The following is a 15,263-nucleotide window of genomic DNA, read 5'->3' on the forward strand; positions in this document are numbered from 1 at the left end:
AGCATGCTATGTAAGCTTGTTAAATCTGAATATCATGTTAACATACTATCAAATTTGCATATATACAAGCAACTCATTTTTTTTCTCTCAAAAAAATTCAGAAAACATTTGATCATTCTGAAGCTTCAAGACTGGACTGAGTTATAGGCCCAGTTATTGATTCTGATGATGCAGCATGGACTTCCATGGGATGGGAAAAAAAACAAGTATTGAATGCTAGCAACTGTTCAGCTCTCATATACCAGGTACAATGTAGCTTGAATTCTTAACATATATCTAAACTTCCAAGTTTCAATGATGCTTATCTGAATTAAATGATATTCAAAGAAATATTAGTTTGTCATTAAATCATACATAACTGGGATTACATCAAAAGAAACACGATTAATGCATGCATATTACAGCTTTGCTAGCTACCGGAGTGAGATTAGCTAGTGTAGCACTAATGTCAAGTAATGAGGAAGCACAAAACACATTTTTGTAATTTCTTAACAGTTAACATAACCTCATGTAGTATTGCCTGTAGATATATCCTGGGTCGACCACACTGAAATGTGCAGCTATACCAGAAATTAGTATGCATTGACTGTTAGATTAATTACATATTATTCTAAGTGAACCTCATACTGTAGAAAATACAACCATTTATCATGTAATTTATGTGTTATTATAATAATGGGTATGGCCAGAAATAATATTGTGTCACCAGCTCTATTCGGCTATAAGGTCAATTCCTTTCACATCAAAAGGATCTACCAGCATTTCAACCCCAGTGTAATGGTAGACACATATAGGGGATGGACTCGGCATGTCAGGATCAACTTGTGTCTGGCCTTAAACTGTGTCTTAAAATAATTCTACTGATGTTCTATGATACCCCGGGGCAGCCCTTGCAGGGATGTACAATTTCATTACCTAGAGCCTGGCAGAAATGGTAAAAGTATAGATCGAACTAGTAGAACTTTGTCCTTTTTCAGATACAAAACATGATACCAATGTCAAAGATGGGCCGATTCCTTGGAAGATTCTATTTTCTGGCCATTCATGTATTTGCATGCATGAGGATCTTGTAAATGGGACTTGTGTTCCTTATCAAGACTGATAAACCTTGCCTGTAAGTTCGCAAAAGAAAAATAATACTGGCAAATTTTTCATCTGCAATCTTGTATAAAATGGACATCATTCGAGACATTTCCAAAGTATGAGGCAATATTCTTGTACAAACTCCATTCACTTTATAGGTATAATACGGAATAGCACTCTGACACTCCCCACCACTAGACTTGGTTGTAGTACATTCTGCTTCTCTCAATGTGTATATGCCTACACAGTACTAATTTCAATTACAACAGCTGTGCCTGATTGGACAATTGCAAACACTACATGGGCATTAAAGCACACACTTGTGTATATTATGTAAGCCTTCAAGTCTATAATAATCATAGCATTTGAACCCATACAAGAAATTTAGCCAACTTATGTCAATGAGCTCTTCATCCAAACCCTAACTCCTGGTACATATCCTTGTCAAACTCCTAAACTTGCTTTAATACAATGTACTTTAATTGGACATTAAACTTTTGAACAATTGAAAGAATTATACTACCTTTTTATTAAGTATACGTACACTAATATATTTTTTGATGTGCAGAAAAAAAGTATGTTTAATACAAAGCCTGTATAAAAATTCTTAAGAAAAATAAGATTTTATGGATAATACCAATCTATGAAAGCAATGTGTTCAAAACCCGAGTGGCCTCCCCTGCCATGTCCAACCCTTGATCAGCTGGTGAACGATTCAACAGACCTGAAGGTCCAATAACAAAATACTAATAACAAATCAATAATCATCAAATCCTTAAATTAAACTTGACGAAGATTGGCTGACAAAAAGTATCTAAATGACATTTTCCCATGATAATTTGATATCAACAAATGCATCCATGGACAGACCTATAACCAAGAGATTAGGAAGTGAACCTCACTGTGGTCATTACTGTTTTTCAACATTTTTTAAACGGTTGGTTTCCACGCTTTTTCGCAACTTTACTGTGCCCTTTTTCACAACCAGTATACATTATACATAGGCAAGGTTCAAGTGTTTAGTATAAAACGACTAGTGTCATCCACATCAATACTTGACCTTGACCCAAGTCCCTTACTCTTAACTCATTGACCCCTGAAGACACATTTGAACCTAGTTCGAATTATTCTGACGTTTTATCAACTTTTTTTCATATGAGTCTGTCGTCGATTAACGTCAGAACTCCGGCCCTCTATAATATGTGGGAAATATGCGCCCCGCGCCCGGAGCGCACTTTAAACTGATATTTTCGAAACAAAGTCACTTTCACACACATGTCGCACATGGATCGAAAGATCTATTCTTTATGCACAAGATGAACATACATAACATGCCTCAAACCACCAATACAATCACTAAAAACGTGTTTTTTCAAACTTACTCTGTTTTACTCTAGTTTTTTGATAGCCCCGCCTTCTAATGCCACGTGACTAAAATCTCGCTGGCCTACGTCATAACGTTGGGGAAATACCTTCGGTAACGCGAGATCTCAACAAGTCATATGACATTGCTCATGGTCTAATTTCCATTAAAAACATGGGTTGGTATGGAAAACGTTGGAAAATACTTTTTGTAATGATCATTGAAACATGTTATTGATACCACCTAGTGCATAAAGAATAGATCTTTCGATCCATGTGCGCATATTTCCCCCATATTATAGAGGGCCGGAGTTCTAACGTTAATTGATGACAGACAGATGTGAAAAAAGTTGATAAAACATCAGAATAATTCGGACTAACTTGAACCCTTCCAATTCAAAGGTTTGAATAGTTCATGATGAAATTGCAGGGGTGAATGAGTTAATATAACCATTTACTGTAACTAGTTTGTAGTCATATACTCCATTTTAACTTTGAAAAAGAATGATTGAAAATGATACCTATAAGCTATTGTCCTTTGCTTTTACTTTGCGCCTAATTTTATAGATTTTTTTCAGGCAAGCTCTAAACCATCATTTTCAAAATTTTATTGGGACTCATTACTAAGAGATATAGTGATTTCTCAAAATATGAGCAAGTCCCACAGCAATAGCACGAGTCCAAGGCTCAAATATCCGAGTCCAAAATATTACTGCTTTGTGCATGGAATTTTTAATAAAATGTCATTACCTGATAAAATTTTGCGAATGCATTACTCCAGTATCATGTTACAGTCTGATAATCCTCTAGCATCATCAACTAGTTTAAAATCCATATACTTGCTACATACTGTATGGGCTGCATAAAACATTTTTTATCAGTAGTATCAAAATAATTAACTTCTAAATATCTGTGTTTCAAATTCATTTCTGTTAATTTGTTCTGAAACCTAATAATTCAATATCTGTGTTCTGAATCAACTGTTCTGCAGGTCAGACATTTACAGAAATAATTCTGCTGAAATCTATGATTTTGTGTCAGTTTGTCAATTATGCAAGCTTAGTATGAACTTTCATAGGGAAAAAACCAAACAAGAACTCTACAGTACAGACAGTTCAAACTTCGGTAAATGTTGGCATCCATCAGCAGTAACAACACTTCCGTAACAAAGTGTGAGTACTGATAGAAATGTGGAGGGCAGCATTGGAGATGAAGGGGTAACATCTATATTACAACTACACATACATGTAGGTCATGTATCAGTTTCATTAACATGTTTTAGATATTAAACACGTCATAATAACAAGCCAGAGTGTATAAGATATACTTCCGAGAAGTCCTGTTATTATGTCAAATCAAGTTCCAGGTGTTGTCATCAGCTTTATATCCAAAACGCAGACACTTGTGTCCAATACACAGTGTCCAATACACAGACACAAACATTGATGTGTAATACACAATGAACAAAGAAACATTGACAGGTCACTTAGGAAATCCATGACAGTGCAATATATTTACTTGCACTGACATTACCTGGAAAGAAACACAAAATTACGTAGACTTGCGCCTCTATCAAGTAAAACGTTTATTTTCATCGCCGAACACATTTGAACATCATTCATCGAAGGATCTAGTGTCATTCGTGTCGCATAACTTTGCAGATATCAGCCATCTGCGCTAATTTAAGACCACTTATAACACTCAAGCATCCGGAAATGATACTTACCAGCCGGCTCAAAGAAAGTCCCTTGTGGAGGTCGGGGGGGTTCTTTTTGTTTTCCTTTGCTTTTTCCAGCAGTTTTATTCTCCTTCCCTTGTTGCGCCCCCATTCTTCATACAACGTTGGTCTCAGACCTATTTCTAACCCCCTACTCCTAGCACCATGCTTATAAACGATTCACTACATCTCTGCTGATCTAATACATATAATAAATGGCGTCACTATGTTTCATAAATGTAATATACTTCGACACAGCGGCAAATTGTAATGACACAGATCTACTTCCTTCCCTTTTCAGTGGCCGCCATATTGTCTATTCCGCATCGAAAACGAGGTTGTAAATTTCACCGACAGATGACGGTGACCTCATCATTGATCAATTTACGCACGCTTTGTTTGGGGAAACACCCTTCCAATGCTATTTTTAGAACGGAATCACGAGTTTGTTTACGACGGAACTACAAAAGGACATCAAATAGCGTCTACTTGCAAATTTTATTCAGGCGTGATAAAATGAAAAAATAGTTCAATACTAGCTTCAATCAGAGACGAATTATATGTGTTATATACGTCTCTGCTTCAATACTTAATACATGTACACCCATTTGAATCAGAAAGTGTAAAAAACACGTTACACATTATAGAAACTCAACATTTGTTTGAAAGAACATGGTTTAAAAGCCGTTACCAATAAAGTTACTAGTTTAAATAGTTAGCTATCTATTTATACTTCTCAAATTTGAAAAACAAAAAGTCAAGTTAAATTGAAAGTGACGTAGTTGTGAGAAAATAATATAAATAGCAATCAATACCATACTGTTAAAATAAATTAAAAAATGAACATTTTATATATCTAATAATTTCAAACAAGTGTTTCTATATTTAAAAATAGTAGACTGAAAACAACAATTTTGATACATACTTCTTAAAAAAATGTTATCCATATTGGCATGACCGCTATGATATATAAATATATTATTATAATGTATATGTATGTGAATACAAAATTGTTTGAGGTCTTTGCATATTTAGAATCATAATTATACATGCAATGTTACCCTCTATATGATTTTAAAAAGTGAAAATATAAGTATGTTATTTTAAGATGAAAGTGTTAAGACGATTGAACAAGAGATAAAAAAAATGCATATACAGTGTATATTTACATGTTCTGAACATATAGTTACTGTAATTTCTTTTGGTTAGTTAATTTAATAAGCATGAAGTTTTCCCCATTAATATGTTTTTATACATATCATTAAAACACCCATAAATGAAAACGTATAAACTGATAATTATGATTTTAAAACGATTATACAAAATATGATATATGAAAGTTTTTTTCAAGAATGAAGTAATGAGATTTGGAAAGTTTGTCTATATCTCGAATCATATAACATTTTACATTTAGTTATGCAAGATTATGTGAACTAATATATGTTTACATGTCCTGAACATATAGCTACTGTAATTTCTTTTGGTTAGTTAATTTAATAAGCATGAAGTTTTCCCCATTAATATGTTTTTGTACATATCATTAAAACGCCCATAAATGAAAACGTATAAACTGATAATTATGATTTTAAAACGATTATACAAAATATGATATATGAAAGTTTTTTTCAAGAATGAAGTAATGAGATTTGGAAAGTTTGTTTATATCTCGAATCATATAACATTTTACATTTAGTTATGCAAGATTATGTGAACTAATATATGTATAGGATGAGCTAAAAAAATGAATAATAACTTATTTACAAGATGAAAGAATGATTGAAAAAATAGAAGATAATATTGTACTATGATCCAAATACGTATTTGAAAATCACTTGGTGAGTATATTACAATATAGAAGTATATATGAATCACTGAATGGAAGAAAAATAAGAATGCCTCATGTACGCGAGGGCGTGTGTTTATACAAGGACTGGAGGGAATCCATAATTATGACTCATTTTAAATAATTTCACTGAATAAGTTGACAAAATAGAGAAAAGGAGAAAGAAGGGATAACTCCATTGGTTGAGAATAAGATATAAAGGTGACCGGGTGGCGTCGAATAGCGCACTCGCCTTTCACAAAGGCGACCTGGGCTTGATTCCCCGATCGGACGTGAAATGGTACCCTACCACGTAGGTTTCCACCTATCCGGTTCCCCCACATTTCGACTCTCTGTGCCCTTCCATCTGGGCCAACAAAAGTGATGAAGATAAGTCGTAAAATCTTGTTTCATAATTAGGTATAGATTTCATCAGTTTGGTATGAATGTTCAAAGTTTTTTTTAACACAAAATGGACTCGATTATGCTTGACAAAGGAAACAGATGTTTTGGAAAGCTCGCAAAATAAGTTTTCAATTCCTTTTTGTGTTCAAAGCAAACTTAGCTTTGTTTTATATTAGTTGTAAGTATTTGTAGTATGGGTCTAAGTTTACGATCGGACGGGATTGGATGATGATTCATGAATGAGCCTCTTTTTTAATTAAGTCATCATGATAATTAGTAACAAAAAAAATAACTTCTAAAAATCTGTGTTTCAAATTGCTGAAATACATTTATTTTAATTTGTTCTGAAACCTAATAATTCAATATCTGAGTTCTTTATCTATTGTTCTGCAGGTCAGATATACACAGAAATTATTTTGTTGAAATCTATGATTGTCAGTTTGTAAAATATGCAAGCTTCGTATGAATTTTCATAGGAAAAAACGTGAGATAAAATACAGATGGGGAGACGTTCTGCAACCAACATTCCACAAAATTGTAAATGATAAAATCCCAATTTCAAGGAAAGACCTACTTGTCCCCAAATCTCGTTCAACTAGGCACGCACACCATAACACACAGTATGTAACAGGAAAGAGATTAGTGTACGCTAGAAGGCGACCGTAATACTATGTACAATTAAAATCTGCCACACTTCTCGTCCCTTCTTGAATGTGTTCGCCCTGGAACACCACAACACAGGTTCTAACTCCCTGTCACCACAGGGAGGGCCACGGACACCATTTCCAACGGGGATCGGAACCCGCGATCCCTAGCTAGGTTCCTAGTCGGACTGTAATCCTATTTACAATTAAAATATGCCACACATATATCACACATGTTGACTTCACCCAAACCGAACATCGACCACTTCACTTTGCTCATTATAACAATGTGATCACTGTCTATAGGTACACTGTAAATAATACAAGTGTCAGATCACTGCCGTCATGGAAAGTGAGTTTGAATGAGCATTCAAGGTCCTAGTATGCCTCCGCTCTAAGTCGTCGGACTGACTGTTAATTTGCACAAGATCTAATTCATGTTGTAAATGGGAGAACATGATTTATAAAAGACATCAGGAATAAAAACGTGGAAGTCCAGAAACCTCAAGCTTGCTTTAGGGGTACAATAAGTGGGGGATGGAAAACCTTTATGAGACACAAGGCCTGTAAGTGGAAGACTAGAGACATTTACGATACAGAATTATAACTCAGCAGGAAGTTCACTATACACAAGATATACGAATTGCTTCATGAGGAGGGTCTCTTTTTGTCGAGTGTTTCCCTACTCACAACTCGAATTTCTCTACTGGCTACTTGCATTTCTATACTCGCAACTCGTATTTCTCTACTCACAACTCGCATTTCTCTACTCGCAACTTACGGAAAGTGACACTCTATTATGATACATGTAACTGGTATAGTTGGGTAACAGGAAGCTACCAAAGACACATTATGCATTTAGCAGGGACATCCCATAACCCACCTCATTAACTCAAGCAGGGAGATACAACATGCCTAATTTCCCCCAAAAGATGTACAGGTAGCTACAGTGTCACCGTGGATGGAGTAGCTGGTAGGGAAGGCGAGTGCTTCTTGCATATCTTTACAAGAAATATATTTATCTGCATTGCAACGCATCCGTCCGTGTGATTCTCACTTTCAAAGATTTGCAAGGTCGTCTTGGAATTGCACGAAATCGGTTATATCGTATATGGTCCGAAAATGCGTAAGGCATGAACAAACGATTGTTTGTGCGTTCATTGCTGCTCTACAAAGATTCAGTCCAAATATAATAACTCGAAACCCTGTAGGAAAAAAGTCGATCTCATATTGCAAAACATTCATAGAACCTATAACTGTACATGTCGCCACTTGTCACTGAATCGCACTAAAAGTATGTTCTCGCACATTGTTTTATGCATTCTTTCCAACACCGTTCAAACTTCTATCAAGACATTACAGGCTTTACGTTTTGTCTTACAAGTTTAACACATTGACTTGTTCAGATTCCGTCAATATGTTTGACTTTTGTGTTCATTTGACATTATACATAATGTCCTTGAATATTCCCGAGGTTCCTACTTCTCTGCTATAAGAAGTAATGTTCTTGTGGTCAAACACGTTAGAGACGACGAACTTCACGTTCACACCTTGCTGGCTAAGGTAGCCTGGATTTCTCTTCTCATAACAACATATACAAGGTCCAGGTACGATTTGAAGAGTGGCTTACAAAATGGACAAGAGCGTCCTAGCAGGAAGATTCAAAAACTGGGTATACCAACCACAACTGGTACATTTTTGTATATGCTTTTCCCATTTCTAGTGTCGAAGTCTTAGAAGAAAATAAGTTCTTACTTCGGGATTTGGCTAGAAGTACATATACCAAGAAGCTTCAGCATATCAGCATCACAGAGACATGCTGCAACTTCCCATAAAAGAATTGATGGGAAAATTCAAGCTCACAAAGACATGTCAGGTGATGATGCTGATTGACAGCAAAGACGCCAGAGCCCGAGAGAGAGAGCGAGAGGAAAAACGGAAAGAAAATGGTAAGCGGAGGAGGAAGTGAATGTAGCTGAAACAAAACTAAAGCACAGTTTCATTTTAGGGATAACAGCAGTTGGCAGGCAAGGATTGGGACTGCAGATGGAAAGGGTAGAAGAGAACTTATCCAACAAGAAGTTCACCAAATCGAGGAAGAAAACAGACAAGTGAAAACAGTAGGCATGCGACAGCAAGTACGGGGGCAGAGTTGGCAAGGTGTTAGAAGAAGATCCTAAACATGGAATGGTAGCTGGAATATGGAGGGGGTATCGTCTGAATTTTCTACTGAGGTCAGTGTATAATGTACTACCTAGCTCCTCAATCTGCAGCCTTCACCCTTTGCAAAGAAAATTCATCACTTCTGAGCGGCGCACTTCCGGCGGTTGTAGTGGAAACAGCGCTAGATCAGCATCATGCAGATGTTTATCAGGTAATATACATCGTATTTAGTTGTGTTTAAAATAATTTGTATTTGTGATATTTTAACGGATTTCGTCATATCATTTCATGTTATACAAGGAAGCCCTCTTTGGCCATAGGTCTTAAGTACAGACTATAATACAAGATGCTGACTAACGAATCCTGGAAGCGCTACAAATTATATTGACAGCGAATAAGTTTTAATTTACATAAAAAACTAGATACAACTGAACGCGACATCCCACTTCATAACATTAAAATATCATTTAGATTAGTGCTGGTTTTAACTACATATTCAATGTATCTATAACGCTAATTCAGAATAAATATCTTCCTGTATTAAAGACATAAATGGATTTGTTTTACAACTAACAGAGAATAGAAATGACTCTAGCAGGGAAAACCCAAGAACACATTAACCAATGGGTTGGTACAAACAGGTCATACAAGCAGACGGGCGGACGGCAAAGAGTTGCATTATACAACCAATTGTAAACAAATTAAAAATAGGCGTTACAGTAGAGGATTCATAAAAAAATCAGTTATGTGCTTGGTTCAACCAGTGATAACATACAACAATATCAAAAGAGCAGCACGGACAACCCCAAGGAAATCTCCCCCATACACATAGTAAACGATGACCAACGGAACACCAGGAAAATAACCCGGTATCATTTTTAATTCACACTATAATAGTGTATATTCTGTCAATGTTTATGCTTTGCTATATTAGCATTGTATGTATATTCCAATTCATAGTGTTTTAATCCTAAGTCCTAAGTAATTCTTGTGTGATATACAAGTATTCATTCACTATTAACTATGTCTTTTATTTACCTATTCTGAATACTACTTATCTGTGATCACATTTAATGCTTTTCATACATTAACACTATTTTCATATGTATATCCCGGGGCCTTTGTAGGTAGGAGGGGGTACCTGGGATATGTATACTTTCTTTTTCTGTGATGAATATTACTGTGTTTTTTTATTAATATATGTGATTATCTCCCTTTACTTGTAATATAATATGTTATTGTTTTTTTTACATATGTTTGTCGCATTAATAGCTTTCAAGAGCTAATGTTCCTTGTTTACCTGTATGCGACGTTAAATAAAGTTTCTTGTATCCTGTATCTTGTATCTTGTACCCCAGATAAGATAGTGATAGTGATACCGGCGATCTGTCGTGTCAAAATGTCCCTAGTTTTTTTTATATTTTAATTCAAGAGATAGCTATAAGAAATACATACATTTGTACCAGTACTGCTGTGTAGACTAACTGAAGGGAGGTAACTGTGATGGAGACAGCAGGTCACTGTCCGCCTCCAAATAGGCAACTTGCCTCATGGGATATCGGTTTGAGTTACACATGGTTGTAAACGTCAAAAACCACTGATTTATAATCAATCGGTGTTTCTATTCTTATTATTACATGGATCATTAACGTTTAAACTACCTGGATACATTGATGACGTTTTATCCTTGAGTAAATACAACTTCGAAAACTATTTAAAACTGACCTACCTTTCAAAACGTAAATAATACATAAACCTCCGAGCCTCCTCTCTGTCATTTTATTATCTTGAAGTTGGTTTATAAAAAACTTACAGGTCAGCTTTGTTTTTGGGAAAGAATCAATTTCAATATTGTAATTTTGAGAAATTATTATAATTGGTAGTTATTGTGTTTTATCAAAACAACATATGGCAAAAATGTATTACCAAACGGTATTAAAGTCCGATTTCGAAATATAAGTAAGCATTAATTGAACGGAACGTTAGCATTCTGACATTGCTTCCGTTATCATCGACATTAATATTATTATTAATTTTTTTTCTGTAAATCTGAACCAATCGCAATCTGCCATAATTATTGAATATCAAGAATGAATGTCGGAAATATATTTGTCGAAAATTGGCAAGACTATCTTTCCGAAAAAACCCACCTTCCAGCTTCCTCTCCGCTCTATTGTTCCTATTATCGTGTTTTTTTAAGTAGTTACATTCTAGTCACCCTTGTAATGTTAACGTACCTTCTCTTAATAGTAACATACGAGTCATCCATGTTAAGTTGGTTTTTGTTGTGTCAGATGATATGCTACTCATGAAATTTTAGGTACCGGCTTTATCGCTTCAATCACCCTGTGTAATGTGTTACGCCGTCGTCATGCCTTGATTCCCATCTATGCCGTTCGTTGTGTGCCATGATAGAGTAATTGGTCCCCGTGCCTTGACTCGTTGTTGACATGCATATGGATAATCTTGTGTCACCTCCTGATTTTTTGTTGTGGTCTTTTTGTTTTGTTCGGCTGCCTCATCAGTTGTTGTTTTCTTGTTCCTGTGCATTTAGTTTGTGGGTTATTGTTTTCTATTTTAGGTACTATGGAACACAATTTAAACACACAAATTGCCATGATTTCGTCCTATCGCATAGAATCTTTATGTAGATAGTGGTTTATGTACTAATCTAGCAAATAACGTTACTTAACATCTTTCTTCCTAGTTAATATACCTTCGTCGCTAAGGTCGACATTATGTGGAAACCATTGTAACACGTGTAACGTGAACGAAAGGGGATTCAATAAACATATATGGCAAACTATTTCTAAATAAATCTAAACTTACTTTTGCTTCCCGTGTTCTTTTGGACGTTAAGCTATGAATATGTGCAAAATAGTATTTTTGTAAATAATTTAGAATCAAATATCCGTTATGAGTACATTTTGTATGTAAGGAACAAAAATCGTGGATAACTTTCTGCATTATCTTCGGTTTTATTCATTTACTACTCTTTATTTGACTAGTAGTTAAAGGGAGACTACTCTTCTTGTATCGAAGGTTTGAACATTCACTTGACGACTTATTTAATTGCTCAGAAGAAAAAATATTCGGCATCAGGCCCAGAAAACCTTTTGACTATATATATACATATATGCTGAACGTTGTATCACTTGGGTAATTTTCGTTACTTTGCTATTCCATAGAAAAGCATTATTGAAGTAAAGGAAAAATCAAACTAATAGGAAACTTCTGTACACTTTTTCCAATAGAAGATAAATAATTAAGGAACGTTAGCAGAACTAGGATAAGATGTTTGGAGTTCACTCTTCCATTCGAGAACACCTTAGTTAATTAACACAGCCATGTATAACAACGACTTTGAGACTTGGCGATTGCTACATCTATAGAGTTGTCTCTCTTCTGCTGGTTTCCTGATTAACCGTAATGCTTTGCCAGGATTTTCTTATCAAAGGTCGTACGCGACTCAAGCTACGGTGACAAAAGGATATTTTGTTATTGTGCCGCGTTGAATTTGCTGAATTTGATCGGGCGATAAATGAGTAGATTGTTATTCCTACAGTTTTTATTGGAATTCGTGATGTCTTTTGTTTTACTGTCTCGCTGGTTCCTCTTGGTGTCTAAGCACATCGACATCAGGTCGAATTTAGTCCTTTTTATTGTCGCTATGGTACATTTTGTCCTTTTGTATTATCAATTTGTTATATACAAAATGTATCTTTCACAATTGTATATTTTGTCCTTCTGTATTGTCACTGTGGTATATTTTTGTCTTGTGTATTGTCACTTTTGTATATTTTGTCCTTTTATATTGTCAATGTGTTATGTTTTTTTCTTGTGAATTGTCACTGTGGTATATGTGTCCTTGTGAATTGACCGTATATTTTGTTCTTGTCTATTGAACCGAATAACGGATTTTCCATCAATTAATAAACAAACCATTTTGATTCTTTTTACTTTGTAGTAGTAGCTTTTGACGCTGTGAACTTCTAGTTTGTTTGAAATTCTTTTTTGCCGGGTATATGATTATCAATGCTGAATTAAGTTCTTTTTCAGTACATGTGGTGTTAGCTTATGTGAAAGTGTTACGCCTATCTGTATGTCAGTCCGTCAGTCCGAAGTAGACGTTTCTCTTTAAACAAAAATGCTTTTCAAATAAGAAAAGGCTTAAAGTCATGATGATTGACTTGTAGAATGCTGGGGATGATGGAATATCACGCCTGATCTCATAAATGAACGTGACCAATTTTCAACGTTATATGGGCCAAACAGTAATTATATTCATCCTGTAGTATTTATTTGGTTGATTTGATCTTGACCCAACATGAACATCACGGATGTAAGTTGACTTTACCAATGCATCGGGAAACCTTTAATCGTAGCAAGCCTATTAGGCCTCTTTTTTCTATTTCATGATGCGATAATGGATTAGTTAAGGCTAATAAGACATATTTTACGGCATGATAGTAGATAAATATATACTGTAAAAGTACTTATTTTAGCGGACTCCAAATTTTAGCGTATTAGCGAAATTTATCAGATTATCTTTTTATCAGATAAGTGCATTGCTGAATTGGCGCACTCACACTATATACAAGAAACTACTATATAAAGAAACTTAAATCAACGCAGTCATAAACGCCAAAATTATATTACGCTTACGGTATACTTGTAGTAAACACATAATTGATACATGTATATTTATCATAACCGTCAGATATTTTTTTATTTATTCATTTTTGTGCCTTTTTCTTCTTCTCAATTCCTGTGCTTGTCGTCTTGCATCACCGTTGTCGTTGTGTATTGATGCTGTAGTATAGATTTGTCTTTGTAACAGCGTATGTATATAGAAAAAACGGACATAACCTATCAAACAGCTAAATATTCTAGCTCAAGTTATGTATATGTTTGTGTATTTTATCGTGATTGATTTCGATTTGGTGTCAAAAAGTTTTTAAAAAGCATATACTAAACATAAAAAATGTATGACATATGACAAATAGAGTTTGCGTAGAAACAGAAATATTCCACAGCATACAATAACGGGTCCTTCTGGCCTCTAGGATTATATTGTAGCTGCTGCTATGACGAAAGTATAAATGCAGTTTATTTTGAGAAGCTACATATCTATAAGCATACATTATCCCCTCCTCTGAACTCATTAAATCCATATCGACAGACAAATGATGCAATCATAGGAATATTTGTACAATGCACATTTTCACTTTATCAAATTTAATATTTGATGTGTATCTAATAATATTATAAACAACGGCGTCTCAGAATTAAGTAAATTTATAGAACTATATATGGATATTTAGGAGGCACGGTAGTCCAGTAGAAGGACGCCGGGCTCATGACCGAAGGGTTGCGGGTTCGAGTCACAGCACGCCACTGTGTTGTATCTTTAAAAAGATACTTTACTCTGCTTGTTCCAGTCTACTCAGCTGTAAATAAGTACGTGATTGGGCAGTGCTAGAATTGTAGAATGCTTGCTGTGAGCGCCGAAATGGCAGCACCAGCTGTATGCTCCCCAGGGAGTTGAGATAGATATTGGCTGGTTGCAAAGGCCCTATAACCCTATAAGGCCCTATACCCTCGGAAAGTCCTCGTAGTTCTTTAAAAAAAATATGCATTTAAACATATGAAATTTTCGTGAGTAGGTCAACAGAAGTACTATTTGAATAATTATTCCATTCAGGCAGTAATTTTAATGTTTCCCAGAATTGTCCTTGAAGGTATGTACGATGAGAAGGTGCATTTTGTATCAGCTTACCCATTTCCAATCACAATCCACTCGACTCTGATCTTGTCGTTGGAGTAGGTATGTTAAGCTTTAAATATTAGGGACGTTTATCGAAATTTCAAGTTTGGCAGGATTTGATCCCCAACTCTACATATTTATTATGTATTACTTGTGTCTTATATGACCGTATAATGTGACCTCTAATTGAGAAAACTCTAAATCAATACATGAGATTGAATTTTGTGGCTAACTTTATGGTCTATTTTAAGGATAAGCACACTATACAAATCTTGCATGGTAACACAGCGTTGAAATGTA

At 35.1% G+C, this 15,263-nt stretch overlaps 1 protein-coding gene across 4 annotated transcripts in view; it reads right to left on the minus strand.

The window, feature by feature from the left end:
• The window catches only part of LOC110442551 (tyrosine-protein kinase Abl-like), a 71,740-nt gene extending 67,266 nt beyond the window's left edge, over window positions 1-4,474 (minus strand). For all 4 annotated transcript variants that reach the window (XM_021486236.1, XM_021486228.1, XM_021486218.1 and 1 more), the window contains exon 1: window positions 4,172-4,474. In XM_021486236.1, coding sequence (XP_021341911.1) covers window positions 4,172-4,274 — 103 coding nt within the window. In that variant the 5' untranslated portion in view covers window positions 4,275-4,474. The remainder of the gene's footprint in view (window positions 1-4,171) is intronic.
• Window positions 4,475-15,263: the final 10,789 nt, after the last annotated feature.

Source organism: Mizuhopecten yessoensis, unplaced genomic scaffold (genome assembly GCF_002113885.1).
Source record: "Mizuhopecten yessoensis strain PY_sf001 unplaced genomic scaffold, ASM211388v2 scaffold1883, whole genome shotgun sequence".
Taxonomy (NCBI): Eukaryota; Metazoa; Mollusca; class Bivalvia; order Pectinida; family Pectinidae; genus Mizuhopecten; species Mizuhopecten yessoensis.